This window comes from Haliotis cracherodii, unplaced genomic scaffold (genome assembly GCF_022045235.1).
Source record: "Haliotis cracherodii isolate W230 unplaced genomic scaffold, xgHalCrac1.p SCAF_9, whole genome shotgun sequence".
Taxonomy (NCBI): Eukaryota; Metazoa; Mollusca; class Gastropoda; order Lepetellida; family Haliotidae; genus Haliotis; species Haliotis cracherodii.
The window spans coordinates 57,757,972-57,781,507 of NW_027266343.1; the positions used below are offsets into that span (position 1 = coordinate 57,757,972).

Consider the following 23,536-nt stretch of genomic DNA (forward strand, 5'->3'; position numbering starts at 1 on the left):
CATTTGGAACGTAAACAATGAGAATATTTATCAAATTGGTATATTAAACATATATAAATATGTTTTACTGTCAGTATGAACATTTACGTGTCAAAATTAAACTAAAGGATACAATTATTCTCATATTCGTCCGGTTTGTTTTAATCCGCAAATCGTACTCGCATGGGTGAAGGTCATCAGCTGGTTAATTCTTGTTTCAACACATGGCAGGCATGGCGAAACATCTTCTGAGTTTTGGGGTTTGTAACAGACTCTTCCTCGTGAATCAACCGTTATGCAATTGTCGTGTGCGAATTTCCACATTAAACGCGTCTTTTTCCATTCACAGGTGCGTTCATTCTTGCAACAGGCGAACTCCACACTTACGAAATGTCAAGTTTCCAAACTCGCAGTGAATTATGCAAGGTCCTTCAGCTCAGGTATGGACTACTTTGGGTTGATGTCAGTCGCTGATGTATAAAGTATTACATTATCCCGTCAACCAATACAATTACGACGGGAGCATCACAATTTGGTGACCTTATTGGGTGAAATATAAATAGATCTAGGCTAAAAAAATTTATTTCCAGTAATTTGGACTAGTTTTTGACCTGGCTACAGTCTTTGTTAGATTACATTCAAGTGATAATTAATATTAATAAGCACTTGTTTAGCTTTGAATTACCATGATTACAGTAAACTACAGTTATAACAAGCTGAAAGGGACCACTAATTTTAGTTTGTAATAGGCTAACCATAGTTCGTATATAAGCATATCTGCAACAAATGGCCTGGGCTAAAAACCAAGTTTGTTATATTGATCAGTTTGTTAAAAGCCTGTTTGTTATAACATCTTGATGAGGTTTCCTGATTAAATGCAATGAAAAATTAAAATATATTAAGGTATTATATATTTTGCACAAGTCGACAAGCTAATGTGTTACAGAGTTGCCATCTACCATCAGGTAAAAGTTTTAGTCTGCAAGGAAATGTATCTAGTTATTTCTCAATTTTCGGACTAGCAGACGTATGTTAATTTCAAACCCTGATATTATTTCATTTTGTCAAAACCATTCAGTTATTCATACTAATTCTTTTCTTTTTTTTCAATAATCCGAAATATGGTAACCCCATGTGCCTCAACATGCACAATTTAGGGTTGTCATCTCTGGCTCCTCTTTAGATGATCATCTGGTTGTTCAAATATTCAATTTGACTCATGCTTTCAAACAAAATATGCACATTATTTCAAAATACAAGTGAAATAATGTGAACTCTTGAAACTTCCTACCAGTCTGATTTGGAAGAGTTGATTTGTTTATTATTGTCTATTTATCCCTCTGTTGACAGTGACAGTTTGCTAGGTTCAGGATGTATTATGTTTTTCTTTGGTAATCATGCCTATTATCCGAAATAACCCCAATTGCCTCAACATGAACAATTCAGGGTTGTCATCTGTGTTATGATCATCTGTTTTTTAAAACATACAATTTGACTCATGCTCATGCTTTCAAATAAAAGATGCACTTTATTTCAAAATTTGACTGAAATAATGGAAACATTTGAAAATTCCTACCAGTCTGATTTGGAAGAGTAAATTTGTTTTTCTATTATTGTCCATTAATCCCTTTTCTGACAGGGACACAGGTTCAGTTTGCTGGATTCAAGATTTTACATATTTTTTTATCTTTATGTTCAGCCCCAAAGCTGTTGAGTCCAAGAGTGCAGTACCCGGCACCTGATTTCCAAGGAACAGCGGTTGTTGATGGTCAGTTCAAGGACATTCAACTCAGTGATTTCAAGGGGAAGTACCTCGTCCTGTTCTTCTACCCTCTTGATTTGTAAGAATCTTTTATAACTCTCCTTAACCAGTTTTAGCACGTTCAGCAACATGAATAAATCCAATGCTATGTATTTTTCTTCTCAAAGCATGTGAGTTTTTCAACCCGGTGTCTATAGCAAATGACAATAAAAATTCCCAATTTGAATTTTTAAATTCCCAATTCTAAAGAATTTATGAAAATAAGAACATAAAAGAAATCCCATTGTGAACAATGTAGCATTTTTTTCTCAGTTTGCCCCCCAAGGGCACTTTGTTTGGAATCCTAGATAAATCCCTGCGTCATAAATGATAACATATTTGAACATTTTGACAACAATATGAGGACAAATCTTCAGTGGTGTTGGCTCTTTCTACATGTTCTTACTTCACATCCCGTCGTATTTCAGCACGTTTGTGTGTCCCACGGAAATCATTGCGTTCAGTGATGCCATGGATCGTTTCCGCCAGTTGAACACGGAGGTGGTAGGCGTGTCCACAGATTCACATTTCAGTCATCTCGCCTGGATCAACACTCCCAGGAAGGTGGGATATACTGTATATATTACCTAAAGTATGGGTGGATATTATAAACTATGTTAACATGTTCTACTTAATACAATACTCAGCTTATTACCAATGTTGCCAAGGGTGGCTGCCTATTAAACAGTGTAACTAGCTAGGTTGACCTGAATATTCCACTACAACATGAAAACATTTAAAACTATGAAAATGAAATTATGTTACAAATGAAATGTTTTCAAAATATGTGCATGGGGTGTTAGTATTAGCTGAGCATTTACTATGTTGTACACCGTACATGTTCTTATTTTAGCCATGCCTATACTGTGCCCTTTTTTCTCAAGGTATTTCTTTTCAATGTTTATGATGAAAATGTATTGCCGTGAAATTTGAGAATATATCAGTGGTTATGTTGAATTGTTTATATTATGTTGTTTGCCACATGTTGGATAAGACACAGTCATATATTTGTGGTACAATGATCTGTGTCCTCTGTTTATAGCAAGGGGGTCTGGGAGGGCTGAAGTACCCCCTCCTGGCTGACTTCAACAAGTCCGTTGCCAGGGACTACGGTGTGCTTGTGGAGGACATGGGGGTTGCACTTAGGTTAGTATAGAGTTGTCTCCCTTGATGTGTTTCGCAAACTCAGTTTCAACATGGTTTAGTCAAAGATTAGATTGTCACATAAGTAAATGTATTATTTCAACTTTGACTGTACCATTAATTGATTCAAATCATTAATTATCAACCACATCAGTACCATCATTCAATCTTTCATGGAATATTTAACATGTTTATCTCTTTGTCACACCATTAGATCACATCAAAATCTCCCTATTGACAGGAGGGGGCACGGGTGGCCCAGTCATCTAAGGCGCCGCGATTCGGTGTGCAGAGTTGCTTCCCTTGGGCACGCCAGAAACCTATGATTGCGGGTTCAAATCCCGGTTCACCCCAATTATGTTTCTAGGTTTGTCAGCACCATACCCGTGCTCTTGGGTTTCACCGAAGTGGTAAATGTCTGAGACCTGCATCACTTCGGGCTTTCCTCCCACATTAACCTGACACGCCGCGATATAACTGGAATACTGTTGATAGCGGAGTTAAACCCAACTCACTCTTGACAGAAATGTTGTAAGACTAAAACCTCAACAGGGTTTTTAACCTAAGCTGGTGACAGACATGTTGAGTGCACAGGTATTATACTGATGTAGTCAAGTTCAAATGTCAGCCAAATTGGTCAATATCCAAGATGTCAAAAGTCACATGATGCCAAAATTAGGTTTGGACTGCTTTCAGAACTTCAACAAATATGAGAGGATTACAAAATTCAAGTTTGTATTCAAGAGATATAAAAAACCAAAGATATAGTTTGTTTTATTTGGGATCGAGGCTACAATTGCTGTACTATAGAGTTGCGTCGTGGGTGATTACCAACGCTTTGTAGATCAAGGCCCAGGTGTTCAGGCTGTAAATTCCGCAAATATAAAAAACAAAGTTAATTTTGTAGACATGTGACTCATAAGCACAGGTTTGGAACCAGGAGCATCAGTCAGTTTCAAGTGGGTAGAGGACAACTGCTGGTTGCTGGACAACAGCCAACCAAAGTGGTGATGGGTTCTACTATGTAAACGGTCTTTAGGTCTTGATCACATACAAGCACAAATAAAAATCTGATAAAAAACTTTTTGTCTTTTCTCAATGTATTTTTTTCTGACCATAGGGGGCTGTTTATCATTGATCCCGCTGGTATAGTCCGACAGATGACCATCAACGACCTTCCCGTGGGTCGCTCCGTGGAGGAGACGGTGAGACTGATCCAGGCCTTCCAGTTTGTGGAGAAACATGGAGAAGGTGGGTGTCCTTTCATCATCTCAGCTGCCGGGCAGAGTAGGTCACCTGTACCCCATGCTTGTCTCCCTGTGGGGATACCAGGGCAGAGTAGGTCCCCTGTACCCCATGCTTGTCTCTCTGTGGGGATTTCTGGGCAGAGTAGGTACCCAGTGACCCATGCTTGTCTCTCTGTTTGGATTTCTGGGCAGAGTAGGTCCCCTGTACCCTATGCTTGTCTCCTTGTGGGGATTCCAGGCAAAATAGGTCCCCAGTACCCCATGCTTGTCTCCCTGTGGGGATTCCAGGAAGAATAGGTTCCCTGTACCCCATGCTTGTCTCCCTGTGGGGATTCCTGGCAGAATAGGTTCCCAGTGCCCGATGCTTGTCTCCCTGTGGGGATTCCTGGCAGAATAGGTTCCCAGTGCCCGATGCTTGTCTCCCTGTGGGGATTCCTGGCAGAATAGGTTCCCAGTGCCCGATGCTTGTCTCCCTGTGGGGATTCCTGGCAGAATAGGTTCCCAGTATCCCATGCTTGTCTCTCTGTGGGGATTCCAGGCAGAATAAGTCTCCAGTACCCCATGCTTGTCTCCCTGTGGGGATTCCAGGCAGAATGGGTTCCCAGTACCCCATGCTTGTCTCCCTGTGGGGATTCCAGGCAGAATGGGTTCCCAGTACCCCATGCTTGTCTCCCTGTGGGGATTCCAGGCAGAATAGGTCCCAGTGCCCAATGCTTCTTTTCCAGTGAGGATTCTGGGGAAGAATCTCAATGTCCCCATGTTTGTGACCCCATGCAGAGTGTGATGAAGACCAGGTTCATAGGGTCCCATGATTATCAAACTATCGTTCCAAGTTCTCCTGAATGTCGTCTTCCTGAAATAATTGGCCCAGAGGGTAATGACATCAGCTGCCACACTGCCTGTGTTCAATTCCCAACATGGATACATTTCGTTGAAACAGGAGGGGGCACGGGTGGCCCAGTCTTCAAAGGGCCACGATTCGCTGTGCAGAGTTGCATCCCTTGGGCATGCCAGAAACCTATGATGGTGGGTTCGAATCCCAGGTTTGCCCCGATTATGTTTCTAGGTTTCTCAGCACCATACCCATGCTCTTGATGCAGTGATAATGCAACAATCTTGCTACAGAAAAAACATGCTTTTCTATTTTATTAAACAATTGTTGTGTATTATTCTTGTTTTTCTTTCTCAGTGTGTCCAGCGAACTGGCAGCCTGATTCTCCGACCATCAAGCCCTCTCCAGAAGATTCCAAGGAGTACTTTGCAAAAGTTAATTAAACAAGCAATTCATCTCTCGGCCATTGAGTATAAGACATATTTATTCAAGTTATATTTAAGATGTAGACAAAGGGCTTTTCTACAGTATTATGCCTTACGGGACTTGTGTCAGAATTGTATTGTTTGATATGGCATTTATCAACTGTTTATTTTATGATCATGTGTGTGTTTATTTTTGTGGTCTGGAGTGTGTGGTGTTTTTTTCATGTTTCTAGCTGATTTAACTAAGTGTCACAACACTGTTGCTGCATTCATGTGTTATGTTAACCCAGATACCAAGGATACCAAGATATTCAGGTTCTGATATGACTTCTTTGAGAGGCATTTAGAAGTTGGAGTACTAAGTTAGGATAAGATACATGGATGAACAACTTCTTTATTACAATTACCGTATTTGACGTAATAAGCGCCCCGATCTAATAAGCGCCCACGGCGATATTTGCTAATATATTGGCAAGTGAACAATCCCAATCACTTCCGATTGATCAATGTCCACAAGACTTATTTATTCGTGCACTCGTGTGTTATATGCACCCTTAATTATGGGCAATGAAATTCTGGAAAAATATACATAAACCACGAAATTTATCTTTCAACTCTGTTTTTTCCACCAAAATAATATTTTAATAAGAGCCCCCTATTTCTAATTTTGAGGGCGCATTGGGCGCTTATTACGTCGAATACGGTATGTATAATATGTAACGTGTAGATCAGAATTAGCCTCACTCAGAGTCAGAGGTCGTGGAAATCTCGCTGCACTTAGTGTCCCATTAGTCCTTTGTGTTTCTCCCAGTGTCCTCTACGGGCCCCTTACTGAACATTCTGTGAACAGTGACTCTCACTTGTGTCATGACGATGGCCATCCCTTGTTTTCCAGTTTACAGTTTAGACCAACCAGTGCCAAAAGCAAAATTATGAAATAAACCAAACAGAGGACAAATATTTTGGTTTGCATGTCCACTCTATCATTGATGGATTACTAAAAGAAAAAGACACAAAAACGTAATTCTTAATGTTTTGAAAGGTGATAAAACAAATGGACTCTCCACCATGTAGATATTTTTTGTTCAGTAATATTCAGAGTACAAAGCATTCTCTGACAAAAAAGATACCAGTAACTATGAATGAAACTACAGTAAAATGTCTAGTACACGAATACCAGTTATTTCCCTCTACCAACTAACGAAAACAACTTGATGTACAACAATGTTTACTTCCGTATGACCTCTCTACCGGTGACCGACTTTCACAAAATGGCATCTTCACTGACAACAGTACGCGGGATTTCCAGGGGAGGATTTTCATTGATTGAGGGATCGTATACAAATAAATGGGTCACGTAAGTAATCAGAAGCATGCGGGTCTCGAGATGAATTTCAAAGATGCAAATACTCGATAAAATCCCGGAAATAGACACACACATAGTATTTATCTTCTAATTGTGTCAACCGTAAAACCGAAGTAGTGTTCCCTTGTTATCTGTGCCAAGTCAACCTTGTAGTGTTCAAAGGGTACAATAATAATGTATTTATGTAATCTTGCCTATTAATGCTCAGGAGTGAAATAATGTATCACTGTGTATAAGGCGGGTTTTTCGTACCTAGAATTGGGGGCTGTCAAGGGGGGTCGTCTTATACACAGGGTTGAAGAGTTTTGATGTTTTTTCCCCAACACAAAGTCATTACTGTGAGCAGCACCAGAAATACCATGTCAACAAATGGTAACTGAATTACGCAAACTAATCATGTAAATTAGCATCTATTTTGAAGGCTTGTACAGGGGGTCGCCTTATACGTGGGTTCGCTTTATAGACGGCAATATACAGTGATATTTATATAGTATTACATATTAAACTCAGGATTGAAGTTCATACAGCTCATTGTCTAGTCAGACATAATATGTCAAAGTTTCTATTTATAATCAAAATGCTTTCTTATAGTTTATGGTATTGTATTGTATTGTATTGTACTCAGTGTGAAGTTTATTGTATTGATACTGAGACGTTTTGCAGATAATGTCGAGTCAAACCGGACACATCAGAGCTGTGTTTTAAAATCCAAACATGTCAGTTGTGTTCGAGGTTTGGAGTTGTATGTGTGATAGTCTTCTAGTCAACAAATATTTCCATATCAGATACTGTTGTTTGTGTTTACTATTTAGGATTTTCAACAAATATTTCCATATCAGATACTGTTATTTGTGTTTACTATTCAGGGTTTTCAGCAAACATTTCCATATCAGATATTGTTGTTTGTGTTTACTATTCAGGGTTTTCAACAAACATTTCCATATCAGATATTGTTGTTTGTGTTTACTATTCAGGGTTTTCAACAAATATTTCCATATCAGATACTGTTATTTGTGTTTACTATTTAGGATTTTCAACAAATATTTCCATATCAGATATTGTTGTTTGTGTTTACTATTCAGGGTTTTCAACAAACATTTCCATGCCAGGTATGTGCTATTTGTGTTTACTATTCAGGGTTGTGAATAATCAGCCTGGGCAAGACAAACCAGTGGTTGATGTAATGAACAACACCCGACTTGACAGGGTGGGGGGTGGTGGAGGGGGGTATTTTAAACCGGATCCCTATTTGGAGACAGAATTAGTTTAATGCAAATTCTGGAACGTGTTTTGCAAGTATAAAACTGAGTTTTTTCACATGGTAGCTTGTAGTTGTGATGGATTGATCCATATGTCTGTATTTATCAGAGCTGAACTGGTTCATCAAGGTGCTGCAGTAACTACTGGTCTGTGTTCTATAATAATTAATGCTGCGTAGACCCAACTAATTAAAATCAGACCTCCTGATTAACAGGATTAAGGACACATGGTTATACAGTTATCTGACATTGTACACCATTTGTCCTCAACTTACGTGTGTAGGCGTTGCGTTGATATTGATATCATCATATGGCTTTGGAAAAGAAATCTATTTATCCCTTATATCATAAAATGAATCCATTTCCGGTTTTGCCATTTTACTCCACAGTTGTGACTCTAGTCACCCCAGTTGTCCACAGCAATGAAAGTAGCTATGCAGAGTTGTGTCCCTTGGGTGTGTCTGAAACTTAAAATCGTGGGTTCAAATCCCAGTTTGCCCTGAATGTTTCTGGGTTTGTCAGTACCATACTCGTACTGCATCACATTAGGCTTGCCTCCCAAACACTGACACTGCAAGTGCAATACTGCTCGATAGGATGTAAAGCCAAACTCACTCACTCACGCACATGTACTCCAAATTTGCCTACCATGAACATAGTGTGTCATGGCTTATCATTTCAGCCTATCTCTTTATTATTAGATTATTATCTCAACTTTACCATGTTTACAGAGAAACCTTGGGCCACACATCTTTTATTTTCTGCCCTTATCGGCCCTTATCAAAAGCAACTGGAAAAGAAATAAATTAAACATAAAAATATTTATTTTTATTTCGTCTCTTACTAGTACTTACACTTGTCCTCAGGACTGAAAAAGAACCAATTAATCTTAACTGGTACTGGTTTTGTTGATCCACTTTCTCCAACACACATTAAGGTTTTCTTTTGTTTTGTTATACCTCTTTTTCATGACTTCGTATTTTGTAGAGGTGTGTAACAACGCGGTGGGGTAACGATACAATATATATCCCGATGCTATGGGTGTGATACGATTCGTATTCCAAAACAGTACTTTTATTTCATAAGTTTATATTCTTTGTTTTTGCATGTGAATAACAACCCTGAATTAAAAAAAAGATGGAAGATGGGATATCGTAAGGCAGAAATGTATTGGTAGAGGGCACTGTGAATGTTATGCTATTTATGTCAAACCATGAAATACTAGAGAATCTGCATAGGCTGGTTATTGTCCAGTTTCATTTATTTGACTTCAGTTATTATTCACGTGTATTTAACCAATATAACTTGTAATCTAATGTATTGTATTTACCACAATATAGGGGTTGTAAATTGATATTTTGTATGGTGGGCCTCGTATTGGAAACAACACCTTTATCGCTGTTTCGTCGCCACATATACTTTGTTGTATGAGCTGACAACAGAATAATGACTACCAAGTCATATTACCCTGCTATCTGTGATTACAGTCAAATTCATGTATACAGAAACTCAGCAGTATTTCTTTTTTTATCGACAGTGGTGATAACAGACACTGATAGTCATCAGACAGACTTGATTAAGTGTTACTGTGTTACAAAGTGACTACCTGATCAGAATCTCTTGTAATCAGATTTACCTCAAGTTGTTCATGAGAAGACTGTCAGTGACAGTAGATTTAAACGTCCTTTGAATGTGAAGATGTGTGTGGTTTGAAGGGGTGATTTGTGATCGGTGGTAATATTAGGGCGAATGAGACACAATACTTGCCTGTTACGTAATTAGTAATGTATGTATGGAAATAAACATTTTTAAGATGTTTTCTTTTGTTTTCATGTTCAGGACTTTCAAGCTGGCCTTTTGAGCAAAAAAAAAATATATGCATTTTTAGCTCACCTGACTGAAAGTCAAATTGCCTTGTCTTTTCTTCATTGTCTGGTGTTCAGCGTCTGGAAATAAGTTTTCCCCAGAAACCGCTCAACCCAAGCATGCTTGTTCCCACTATGTTGGCAATGATTGCAAGCGAGGTTAAGATTAAAAACCAATTTTCAACACGACCATTGCCATTGAGATACTCCTCAGAAGTCTTTGCTGTGCTGTGACAACACTTTAATGTTGTGTTCCCAGAGAGCCACAGTCAAGCACTTGGAGGTAAGGCCACTCTTAATAGCTAAACAATATTTATGTCACTTTTCTGATTTAACTGATGTTATATTTGGGCTAACACTTTCTTAGTAAAGTACAGATCCTCATACTTTTTTTTGGTTGAGTCCTGTCCGGGATTCGAACCCACACTTGCCAGAGTGAGGCACCTAATCGCCAGCACACAAAGTCAGCGATCTAACCCACTCAGCCACCGAGGCTTCCACAAAAAATGAAAGATCACATACTTTGAGTACCCCTCTGACAAGTGTAAATTGGCACGGCTCCCATTGTGTATTCATTTCTGAATTAACTAGCTAACTTGTGGTCATCACCAGGCAACCAGGATCTAGGTGATGGTTGAGACCCACTTTACTTTTGCTTCAGTTGGACCTGCACGTTGACGCTGACTTGTATGATAGACACAATTTTTATGGATAACAACTTCTTTAATACTGTAAAAGGCGACGTTTCGGTATAGATCCTTATACCGTTGTCAAGCAAGACTTGCTTCGGCGACGTTTCGGTATAGATCCTTATACCGTTGTCAAGCAAGACTTGCTGACTTGTATGTTTCTTTCAAAAGACCTCAGCATGCTAGACTGAGTGAGTTTTGGTTTTACGCCGCTTTTAGCCAGAGTCCAACAATATCACAGCAGGGGACACCACAGCGTACCCATGTCAGGAATCAAACCCGGGTCCTCGGTTAGACAAGTGAACTCTTTAACCACTAGGCTACCCGACCGCCCCTTCAGCATGCTAGAATATACCCTGGGTAATGATTACCACCCATCAGGGTCACATATTATCCACAGCAGGTAACATTAGGTGAACCCTTGGCAGACTTGGACACACCCTCCATAGCAGGTAACATGATATGCCAGCTTGATTGAGAGATCAAGGTATAGATCTGTTTATAATTAATGAGATTGTAAACGTCTATGACCTTTGTCGCTTTCATGCTTGGTGACATGCCATGTGACTACCTTATCATTATTCTTGTCACTTCCTGGGGCACGGGTGGCCCAGTCGTCTAAGGCACCATAATTTGCTGTGCAGAGTTGTATCCTTTGGGCATGCCAGAAACTTTTGAATGAGTGGGGATTTATGGTTTGAACAGTATTTCAGTTATATCACGGCATGTCAGCTAGATGAGGGAGTAGGCATGTCGGCTAGATGAGGGAGTATTTCAGTGATATCACGGCGTGTCAGCTAGATGAGGGAGTATTTCAGTGATATCACGGCGTGTCAGCTAGATGAGGGAGTATTTTTCATGACTTCGTATTTTGTAGAGGTGTGTAACAACGCGGTGGGGTAACGATACAATATATATCCCGATGCTATGGGTGTGATACGATTCGTATTCCAAAACAGTACTTTTATTTCATAAGTTTATATTCTTTGTTTTTGCATGTGAATAACAACCCTGAATTAAAAAAAAGATGGAAGATGGGATATCGTAAGGCAGAAATGTATTGGTAGAGGGCACTGTGAATGTTATGCTATTTATGTCAAACCATGAAATACTAGAGAATCTGCATAGGCTGGTTATTGTCCAGTTTCATTTATTTGACTTCAGTTATTATTCACGTGTATTTAACCAATATAACTTGTAATCTAATGTATTGTATTTACCACAATATAGGGGTTGTAAATTGATATTTTGTATGGTGGGCCTCGTATTGGAAACAACACCTTTATCGCTGTTTCGTCGCCACATATACTTTGTTGTATGAGCTGACAACAGAATAATGACTACCAAGTCATATTACCCTGCTATCTGTGATTACAGTCAAATTCATGTATACAGAAACTCAGCAGTATTTCTTTTTTTATCGACAGTGGTGATAACAGACACTGATAGTCATCAGACAGACTTGATTAAGTGTTACTGTGTTACAAAGTGACTACCTGATCAGAATCTCTTGTAATCAGATTTACCTCAAGTTGTTCATGAGAAGACTGTCAGTGACAGTAGATTTAAACGTCCTTTGAATGTGAAGATGTGTGTGGTTTGAAGGGGTGATTTGTGATCGGTGGTAATATTAGGGCGAATGAGACACAATACTTGCCTGTTACGTAATTAGTAATGTATGTATGGAAATAAACATTTTTAAGATGTTTTCTTTTGTTTTCATGTTCAGGACTTTCAAGCTGGCCTTTTGAGCAAAAAAAAAATATATGCATTTTTAGCTCACCTGACTGAAAGTCAAATTGCCTTGTCTTTTCTTCATTGTCTGGTGTTCAGCGTCTGGAAATAAGTTTTCCCCAGAAACCGCTCAACCCAAGCATGCTTGTTCCCACTATGTTGGCAATGATTGCAAGCGAGGTTAAGATTAAAAACCAATTTTCAACACGACCATTGCCATTGAGATACTCCTCAGAAGTCTTTGCTGTGCTGTGACAACACTTTAATGTTGTGTTCCCAGAGAGCCACAGTCAAGCACTTGGAGGTAAGGCCACTCTTAATAGCTAAACAATATTTATGTCACTTTTCTGATTTAACTGATGTTATATTTGGGCTAACACTTTCTTAGTAAAGTACAGATCCTCATACTTTTTTTTGGTTGAGTCCTGTCCGGGATTCGAACCCACACTTGCCAGAGTGAGGCACCTAATCGCCAGCACACAAAGTCAGCGATCTAACCCACTCAGCCACCGAGGCTTCCACAAAAAATGAAAGATCACATACTTTGAGTACCCCTCTGACAAGTGTAAATTGGCACGGCTCCCATTGTGTATTCATTTCTGAATTAACTAGCTAACTTGTGGTCATCACCAGGCAACCAGGATCTAGGTGATGGTTGAGACCCACTTTACTTTTGCTTCAGTTGGACCTGCACGTTGACGCTGACTTGTATGATAGACACAATTTTTATGGATAACAACTTCTTTAATACTGTAAAAGGCGACGTTTCGGTATAGATCCTTATACCGTTGTCAAGCAAGACTTGCTTCGGCGACGTTTCGGTATAGATCCTTATACCGTTGTCAAGCAAGACTTGCTGACTTGTATGTTTCTTTCAAAAGACCTCAGCATGCTAGACTGAGTGAGTTTTGGTTTTACGCCGCTTTTAGCCAGAGTCCAACAATATCACAGCAGGGGACACCACAGCGTACCCATGTCAGGAATCAAACCCGGGTCCTCGGTTAGACAAGTGAACTCTTTAACCACTAGGCTACCCGACCGCCCCTTCAGCATGCTAGAATATACCCTGGGTAATGATTACCACCCATCAGGGTCACATATTATCCACAGCAGGTAACATTAGGTGAACCCTTGGCAGACTTGGACACACCCTCCATAGCAGGTAACATGATATGCCAGCTTGATTGAGAGATCAAGGTATAGATCTGTTTATAATTAATGAGATTGTAAACGTCTATGACCTTTGTCGCTTTCATGCTTGGTGACATGCCATGTGACTACCTTATCATTATTCTTGTCACTTCCTGGGGCACGGGTGGCCCAGTCGTCTAAGGCACCATAATTTGCTGTGCAGAGTTGTATCCTTTGGGCATGCCAGAAACTTTTGAATGAGTGGGGATTTATGGTTTGAACAGTATTTCAGTTATATCACGGCATGTCAGCTAGATGAGGGAGTAGGCATGTCGGCTAGATGAGGGAGTATTTCAGTGATATCACGGCGTGTCAGCTAGATGAGGGAGTATTTCAGTGATATCACGGCGTGTCAGCTAGATGAGGGAGTATTTCAGTGATATCACGGCATGTCAGCTAGATGTGGGAGTATTTCAGTGATATCACGGCATGTCAGCTAGATGAGGGAGTATTTCAGTGATATCAAGGCATGTCAGCTAGATGAGGGAGTATTTCAGTGATAGCAAGGCATGTCAGCTAGATGAGGGAGTATTTCAGTGACATCACAGGTTGTCAGCTAGATGAGGCAGTATTTCAGTGATATCACGGTGTGTCAGCTTGATGTAGGAGTATTCAGTTTTATCACGGCATGTCAGCTTGTAGGAGTATTCCAGTTATATCACAGCATGTCAGCTTGATGAGGGAGTATTGCAGTTATATCACGGCGTGTCAGCATGATATGGGAGTATTTCAGTTATATCACAGTGTGTAAGCCTAATGTGTCAGGAAAGCCCAAGTGAGTGAGAGTATTGTTTTACGCAGCTTTTCGCAATATTCCAGCAATATCATGGCGGCAGACACCAGAAAAGGACTTCACACATTGTACCCATGTCGGGAATCAAACCCGGGTCTTCAGCATGTCGGAAGGCCCGAAGTCATGCAGATAGACACTTTGCTGAAAACCAATTTTACCAACATGAATGGTATGGTACTGCCAAACCAAGCATGAAAATGACAAGCAGAGGTACCATAGACTACTGGACCACATGTGCCTGCTCAATATGAAAAGAAGATGAGACAAAGAAAACAGTTGATAAATGGCTTTATTGATCTCTGCTCATTTTACAAAAATATTTCTTTTTACAATTTTGGGGCAACTGGACATGGTGAACCTACTCACCAATTAGTGAGAATGACTATAGGTTAAATTAATGTATTTCTTCTTAATAAATAAATAAATAATATTTGAACAGAAAAACAAATGTTCAGCTATACAAAAATCAGTTTCTTTTCCAAAAATGAACAAATTACAACATTGGTTAAGAATGTATTTCAATAAAATAAATATAAGATTCACTGAAGAAGCTGGTGTTTTTCATATGTAGTTCAATGCACACCCTTTAAGATATTTAAATTGATTCATAATTGAAATCAAGTTGTACAGAAAGGAGTACACATAAACATGCATTTAAACTTCCCATCATGCAGTTCCCAACACTACTACAGTCCTCGCTACTTGAAATAGAATCATGAAATATCGCGATGATTACTTAACAAATGTGTGCCAATACTTATGAAGTGAAACAAGCCATTCCACCGATAAGGAATGTCACTTACAGTCATGACAAAAAATGCAAAGTTTACTTTTCAAGAAATATCCATTTTGCTAGCGCTAAACATCATTGTGTTTGGATAACGTGGTTACTATCTGGGTAAGAATGGGTAGTTTGTGAGTCCATTTCAAGTTGCGAGGCCTATACACCTTTCTGCCCCCTCTTATCCAGACATCAATCGCGTTGACCCAATAAGTGCATCTCACAGGTCTGACCATGTGGCAGACAAGGGAGATTTTATGGCGCTTCATTTGGTTTGGTGATAACATGCAAATCTAGTATAAGGCCAAGAAAAAAACATATATTGTGACAGAAAATATTTGCCAGACAGACTTGGCCAAGTCAAAACATGTATGTATCTTTATTTGGTGTATATATGAATATTGAAAATCAGCTGTTTTCATGAAAACATTCAATTAACTAAATATATAATAACACAATGTCTGCGGTACACGAACCTCCTGTAAAACAGTGAAATGTGAAACCTGTTGGTGTCACAAGGCACCACTTGACACATGGTCAAGGAGGAGGGAGACTTTCATGGAGATACCTGATTCAGTTTAGTCTTCTACTCCAAAAAGTCTAGTCCTGCTTTAAAAGTATTATTAAAAAATTCCAAAATGTTTCATAGTGATATTCCAGTTTGTAAGAGTTGATCTGGAAATGAAACAGACGGATGCAGCAAGAGGCTGACTCACTTGTCTTCCATTGTGGCAGGATTATTACTACTACCAAAGTGAGTGAGTGAGTGAGTTGGGATTAACGCCGCTTTTAACAGTATTCCAGTTATCCCACGGCCTGTCAGCTTCATGTGGGAGGAAAGCCCGAAGTGATGCAGGTCTCAGACATTTACCTCTTCGGTGAAACGCAGGAGCACGGGTATGGTGCTGACAAACCTAGAAACATAATCGGGGCGAACCGGGATTCGAACCCACAATCATAGGTTTCTGGCATGCCCAAGGGAACTACCAAAATGAAGTGACATTAATAATACAACAGAAAACCTTTATAAGAATGCTTCCACAGTGTAATACTTCACCTCGTCAACTCTACACCATAATCCACCATGAACGCATATAATCAATTATTCACCTAAAAAAATCAAACAAGCTATCTTCCAGTCATTGCCCACTTCAGGAAAACACATATTAGTTCTGCCTTGTGTCAAAGAGATTTCGGTGGACAAGTTTGTAATTTCTTTTTTTGTATAAACATAAAAAGAGCACTACCCACAAACACCAATATGCCAAGTTCTTAATTTAATATACACATACATATACACAATATGTATAATATCAGAGAATAAATCTCAAATAAATATTTATTTATTCTGCTTTTAATCATATCAATGTCAAGCCAAGTTACAAAGTTTGTCCACAAATGGATTATTTGTTTTATAATATTGTGGTATTACTTAAAACATGATACACTAATATTGTATGTCCATTTGAGCTCTTGGTATATACCAACATTAAATCTAATAAAATCTACAACAATAATTTCATATATTGCACAAAATTTGACAAATCATTTAATGCCAAAACAAATCTCACACAAAAACATCACACTTTGTCATGCCTAAAATTAAAACACCTAAGACATCTGTTCCTAACCACAGTCATCAGGAAAATAGTCTATTGCCACATTTTCACAACAACTAGCCATGTGTATACCTTGAAGTATTAAAGAGATAGTCAGGATGAGGCAGTTTGGCTAAATCCCACATTTGGCCGTATTCCATCACCATAATCGAAGTGGGAATGACTTATGCTTTCCAAAGAACAATTTTAAGGTTATCATAAGAGTTTTCTTCATCAAATTTTCTGTTTTTTAATAAATATTATAATAGGTAATTATTTTCTTCATTATTAACCAGAATACATTTCATGGTCATTTCACACATTTACCTGTCATTAACATAACCTGTCCTCCAATGCTTCTCTCTAGTTTCTTCAGTGCAATTGATATGGGCAAATATACCACTGTTTCTCTCTAGTTTCTTTAGTGCAATTGATATGGGCAAATATACCACTGCTTCTCTCAAGTTTCTTCAGTGTGTTCGATATAGGCAAATATACCATTGCTTCTCTCTAATTTCTTTAGTGCGATCGATATGGGCAAATATACCACTGCTTCCCTCTAATTTCTTCAGTGCATTCGATATAGGCAAATATACCACTGCTTCTCTCTAATTTCTTCAGTGTTATCGATATGGGTAAATAAACCACTGCTTCTCTCAAGTTTCTTCAGATTTCTTCAGTGTGATCGATATGGGCAAATATGCCACTGCTTCCCTTTAATTTCTTCAGTGCGATCGATATGGGCAAATATACCACTGCTTCTCTCTAATGTCTTCAGTGTGATCGATATGGGCAAATATACCACTGCTTCTCTCTAATTTCTTCAGTGCGATCGATATGGGCAAATATACCACTGCTTCTCTCTAATTTCTTCAGTGCGATCGATATGGGCAAATATACCACTGCTTCTCTCTAATTTCTTTAGTGCGATCGATATGGGCAAATATACCACTGCTTCTCTCTAGTTTCCAATATAACGAGACACTGTACAGGCATTGGCATCATTAAACACAGAAACGCCTCTTCATCATAAGTCTCAATAGGGAATGAGATACCATACAATTAAATCGTCAACAGGACTGCACATAGTGAATATTAACAAAAGCTATCACACTCAAACAAACACAAACACACACACTGTAGCATATAATTATAGAATTCTGATAACAACACAGTAACTATGAACAATAGAGAGATTCACTACATAGAACAAACAATAGTCCTGCTGTCTTCATAATGGCAGTTTTATGATTTTATGCTCAAATGAAATAATGAAATGCAATAATATTCTTGAACAGTAAAAAAGATTGGTGAAATTCTATATTCTGATTAATTCTCTGCATTTAGTTGGGAAAGCACAGTTGTGTTCTTGAATAAACAGTTTTTTAGAGTCTACCCCATTAACACTGTCAACATGTCATGTTTTGGTAGTGGGGAGGAAATAGGAATGGCCCAGCTTGATTGAACACCTTAATCCATTTAGGAAAAGGAAAATCAATAATTGAAAGTAAGCTCAATATTAACTACAAATTGGTAGTGTTTTTGTGACAGCATTAAGTTCACAGTATTTCCTTTCAGATTGGATCCCCCCCACCGCCGCTTTTAGCAATATTCCAGCAATATCACGGCGAGGGACACCACAAATGGGCTTCACACATATAACATCTGTAGAGAGTGTTTGTGAACTAAAATGCAGGAATTCTTTATTAACACAAAATTCAAATAAATTTATTTTTGTCAAGCACAGTTAAACAAATTTGCAAATGAATGAGTGCTGGAACACACCATCACAAGACCACTTGGAGTAGCACTGGTATCATTTCTATACAAAGCAGTACTGTCGGAGGAATGCATTCTCTATTAACATCTGAGGTATGGGAGTTGTCTCGAACAATTGATGTGAAATATTTTGGCAACAAAGTGCAATGTCAGTGTAAACGTCTTCTGACAGGGAACACGTGCACCAGTCATGACTAACAATAAAAATGCAGAATCAAGGAACACAATAAATAATCACTTAAAATGCAAGAAATTTGACAATTGACAATTTTTAGAATAATTAATCAGAAATATTACACACTATATCATCTCCTACTGATTAATTATTCAACATGGGACACCATACTATCCATGGGTATCAATTTCTAAGAGCACTGTGAATTTATTTTTTTAGTTTTGTTTTTATCTAAACTCTCTTAACTTTGACAAGGAGAATATTGCAAACCCCCAGAATCCTTGTTTAGTCATCGGTCAGAAATTCTTATGCCAATTTTTAATGGGCTATCAACAGATTTGTCTTCTTCAACCAGGAAATGAAATCCCATTGAAATAATTAGCAGGCTACATAATCAACATTAACAGCAAGCCCCCCCAAAACAGCTTCCAAAAAACAGCTTCCAAGAACAGCTTCAGAGAAACAGCTTCAAAGAACAGCTTCAGAGAAACAGCTTCAGAGAACAGTTTCAGAGAAACACATTCAGAGAAACACATTCAGAGAACAGTTTCAGAGAAACACATTCAGAGAACAGTTTCAGAGAAACACATTCAGAGAAACAGCTTCGGAGAAACAGATTCTAAGCGCACCCCACTCTACCAACAACATCCAAATAACATCCCAATGCTGCTTCTGTGACAGTAAAATACACAGGATGCTAGTTACATCAACTATCATAATGTAAACACAACAAAAATAATATACATGCACAACAAAAGAGCTGCATCAACATTTTAAAAAGTTGGACGGAACATTAATAACGTGATCATGAAATAAAGAACCCTGATGGCTACATCAACAAGTAACTTTTGAAAAGTCATGACTAACTAAAATTTACCAAACTAAACGCTCAAAGTTTGTGTTGGCACTTTCTTAAACTGACTTTGTGTTTTATTGTGAAATATATACATGTGCATGTTGATAATACCTCAAACTAAAATCTATCATGTTTAATTTCCTTTGATGATTAATTTTTGACCTAATAATGTTCAAAGCTATGATAAAAAAAGTAAATTGCAAGTGATTCCATGTCATCTGATTGGCTAGCATTGCAATTAGTTGTGCGTTTATACCTCCATAAGCTGAAAATGCCCACTAGTTGTCTACTGTTTCCTGATTGGCTGATAATAGAATGGGTGGAACTTGTGTTGCATTATTGTGCTGAACCATGTCACTGATTTCTTATCCTTGTCTACATCTGTATGTTACTGATTAAATAAGCAGTCTGTGAAGTTATTATTGTTGACTTATTTGTTTATAAGACTTGGCTTCAATATATATTTTGCGTTCATGGAAGCATAAACGTAGATCTGCGTTTACATCATGTCTGTTGCAATCTTGGTTTAACTTTTATATCTTCCTTCGTGTTGCCACAAACAATGTTTGATTCATTTAAAAATGAGTACAAATATGTTTATTGACTATGTCATTCTGTATTTCATATACTTGTAACATGACAACTTGAAACATGCGTGACTATACTAAGTCTGTAACCAATTCTGAAATTCCATATCCAATTCAATTATTTTGAATGTATCAAAAATAGATCTAAATCACACATCACCATGATGACTGGTATTGCAACATCTTAATTTCGTTCATGGCTTTGTTCACGTGTACACCTTAAATGTTCATGATCATGCAATACCGTATTCGATGTAATAAGCGCCAAGGGCACTCTCAAAATTAGAAATAGGAGGCTCTTATTAGAATATTATTTTGGTGGAAAAAACAGAGTTGAAAGATAAATTTTGTGGTCTATGCTGACAGCCTGAAATGTTTATATACGACATATATTTTTTTCCAGAATTTAATTGCCTATAATCAAGGGTGCATATAACACACGAGTGCGTATTATACGTGAATAAATAAGTCTTGTGTACATTGATTAATCCGAAGGGGTGCTAATTGGGATTGTTCACTAGCCAATATATTAGCAAATATTGCCATGGCCGCTTATTACGTCGAATACAGTATGTCATATTCAGAAGGGGTATCCTTAAAAATGTCATTTTTGATTTCTTACACATCTTACCATGAATCATAAGATCTCATCAACTCAGTAGAGTGCATCAACTTCGATCTCTGTAATGACCCAGATATCATAACATCTTTTTAACATACAACTAGCAAGACAATATTGACACTCAGAAAATCACACACGAAGCTTATGGACAAAGTAATCTGTGGCATACCCTGTTACCCAGAAATGTCAGTTTGACATTCCAAAACAAATATTTGTAGTTCCAACACATTGTACTTCAGGAACACTAGAATCTTGTCATTGTATTATGTATAACCTTATAAAATCACACGTCTATAGTGCAACATTGCAACATCAGGAGTAACAGTTTGTACAAAAAGTAAGCTTCACAGACTTCTGTGGCGTCAGGCGATTGTAGTGGCAATGTTGCAAATACATACAGGTATTTACTTACAATTAACTATGCAGGTGCTGATCAATACGGAAAACAGGTTCACACTGTGGGAATTCCTAGTATACAGATACATTTGTTTGGCAGGAGTTAATCAGTGCTCTGCACTTACAAAGTACATTTCAAGGCTTGTGGACCACTTCCACATAAGCAGTCATGTTAATGGCACTAGCACGAGGCCAACACAACGTTACATTTGTTTCTGGTAATTAGACTTACCCACCATCTTATCACCAAGTAACTTGTTGTCAAGGTAACATGCACATTAGAAAAATAATAAAATATTGTTTTTCGATTATCGCAACGAACAGGTTGGAGGGGAGCTTTTTACCGATATTGTAAGTGGGTGGCCTGTGAAAATAGCAAATTTGTCCACCTCCTGCATTTTGAGGTATGTTTTGACACAGTGACCCATAACACAATGCCTCCAAATAGAATCACCTTTGCCCTGATCTCCCTGTCGTCATAATGGACTGCTCCAAACACCTTTTTGTTTACCAGTGCATTCCAAAAACATTAACCAATAATTGCAACAAAATATATGCTTCAAATTAAACATATCTAACAGCAACCATACCAAACATGAACAATATACACAGAAAAAAGCTTGTCCTATTCCTACATCATTGCAAGGGGATAATTCATAAAATATTTACATATATTATTTATACAAGTCTATGTATGAGTACCACTGCATCAGATCTCCGTGAAGAACTGCCCTGTCTGTTGACAGCGGGATGCACGGGTGTAGCAGTAGAATATAGCCCTGGGTGGGGAGGATGGCACAAAATCAGGTAATCTGTACTTAACCACCTTCAGTCTTCTCTCCATGTTAAGTTTTGCAGCTGCCTGAAACACAAAAACAGATTGTAAACCCCAGAGAAATGTAGGTACAGAAGCTCACCTTTATCAGATAAATCAGAACTTAGGTCAGGTGTTCAACTTGATTCTTGTCATGTAATGACATTCACATATTCAAAAGCTATAGAGCATGTAGAGGACAAGAGTTTTTGGATCTGTGCTAATGAACAGATTGATGGACGGAAGATCGACAATACATGATATAAACTCATATTGACTCTGTCAATGTGAGCCCCAAAAAATGAACAGATTGATGGACGGAAGATGGAAGATGGACAAAATATGATATAAACTCATATTGACTCTGTCAATGTGAGCCCAGAAAAAAATAGTCGATCCTTGAATGTTTGATCAAGTGGACCACCATTGAGTAGCCTCTAGAAATTGCCACTTGCCCCATGGCAAGTAATGAACGGACTAGAAATAACTCGGACATCAATACTGATGTTATATGAAGGCGGACTGTACATCGTGGAGTCGGGGGAAGTCAATGATCAATGCCATCAGGATATGATTACACAAACTCAACATTATCATAAGGTCTGACAACCATATCCAATTTAGTCACCCAGACAGGAAACAACGTCAGGCACTTCTTCCGACCACTCGGCCCTATGGCTACAATCATGGACACATATATCCCCGGCCAAAAGAAACACACATCAAAGAAACATATAGAGAAGTATGGACGCTAAGAAGAGATGTTTCCAATGTGAACAACATATGTTGAAAATGTTTTGTTATACACTGTAAATTTCTCATTCAACTCGTGAATCAAGACTGTTCATTTCACAAAGTACCATTTTTGTAACTTGACCGGTGTGTATTCTTTCACTTACAACAACAGTCTTGTAGATTTCAAGAATATTTTTTGTTGAAGTAGATTTTTGCATATAATCATATCCAAATGCATGAAAAAGAATTCTATTGTCATCAAACATTTTTTCTTACTTTTGTTTATACTTATGATTTTGCAAACACGGAACTACTTTTTAAGTCGCATTACAAGAGGTGGTGAAACGTCCCTGCATAACAAGCTTGGTTGTTTACGTGTTAAATACTTTACAAGATTATCGATTAATTTTTATCATACAATTCCCATGTTGATTAACCTGTCATAGCGACTGATTTACGACACCAATTGTCTGAAGAACATTTAATTGCAAAGGCTCATTACCCTGGAGCCATGACATCTATATGCCTTGAAACACTTAATTGCTGTTATTTATAAGATGCTAATCCTAATTGTTAATCCCCATTTTTGTGTACATCAGCTGTCTGCCATCCTGAACGAGATGTGCAAGTATGTCACTGATGAATTACTGTTTATATTTTTATATTTATTACTTACTAAATGTCAGGTGACCTTGGCTATATAAGCCTTGGTCCAGAGAAAGAAAAAAAGGTCTTACCCTTAGCCTAGCTAGGGTTAGGCTGGGTGCTCCGGGGCACCTAGAAAACAACCACTACCACTATGTGCTGACCTGGCACATAGTGTCTTTTGTATGTAAATATCTACATGTATAAAGTAAAACTGTATATAC

The 23,536-nt window shown here is 38.2% G+C and overlaps 2 protein-coding genes across 3 annotated transcripts in view; one reads left to right on the forward strand and one right to left on the reverse strand.

Moving 5' to 3' along the window:
- Positions 1-166: 166 nt before the first annotated feature.
- On the forward strand, positions 167-6,009 carry LOC139452263 (peroxiredoxin-like). 2 transcript variants are annotated; one of them, XR_011652358.1, is made up of 8 exons: positions 167-239; positions 329-419; positions 1,679-1,820; positions 2,209-2,344; positions 2,823-2,926; positions 4,044-4,174; positions 5,360-5,625; positions 5,675-6,009. XR_011652358.1 is itself a non-coding variant. In XM_071233662.1 (7 exons), the coding sequence occupies exons 1-7, from the start codon at positions 204-206 to the stop codon at positions 5,443-5,445; spliced, it is 726 nt and encodes a 241-aa protein (XP_071089763.1). In that variant the 5' UTR covers positions 167-203; the 3' UTR covers positions 5,446-6,009. The 2 variants fall into 2 exon arrangements, 1 of the variants encoding a protein (XP_071089763.1); XM_071233662.1 differs by having other exon boundaries at positions 5,360-6,009.
- Positions 6,010-20,766: 14,757 nt separating this feature from the next.
- Positions 20,767-23,536, reverse strand: part of LOC139452439 (uncharacterized) — a 28,135-nt gene continuing 25,365 nt past the window's right edge. Inside the window, exon 2 of the mRNA XM_071233915.1 lies at positions 20,767-21,980. The gene's annotated coding sequence lies outside the window, so the exon portion shown is untranslated. The remainder of the gene's footprint in view (positions 21,981-23,536) is intronic.

Bases quoted from the DNA above. Each gene is read 5' to 3' on its own strand.
- LOC139452263 (XM_071233662.1), top strand. From the start codon at position 204: ATGGCAGGCATGGCGAAACATCTTCTGAGTTTTGGG. The intron at 240-328 runs GTTTGTAACAGA...TTCCATTCACAG, and splicing joins AACATCTTCTGAGTTTTGGG to GTGCGTTCATTCTTGCAACA. The intron at 420-1,678 runs GTATGGACTACT...CTTTATGTTCAG, and splicing joins TGCAAGGTCCTTCAGCTCAG to CCCCAAAGCTGTTGAGTCCA.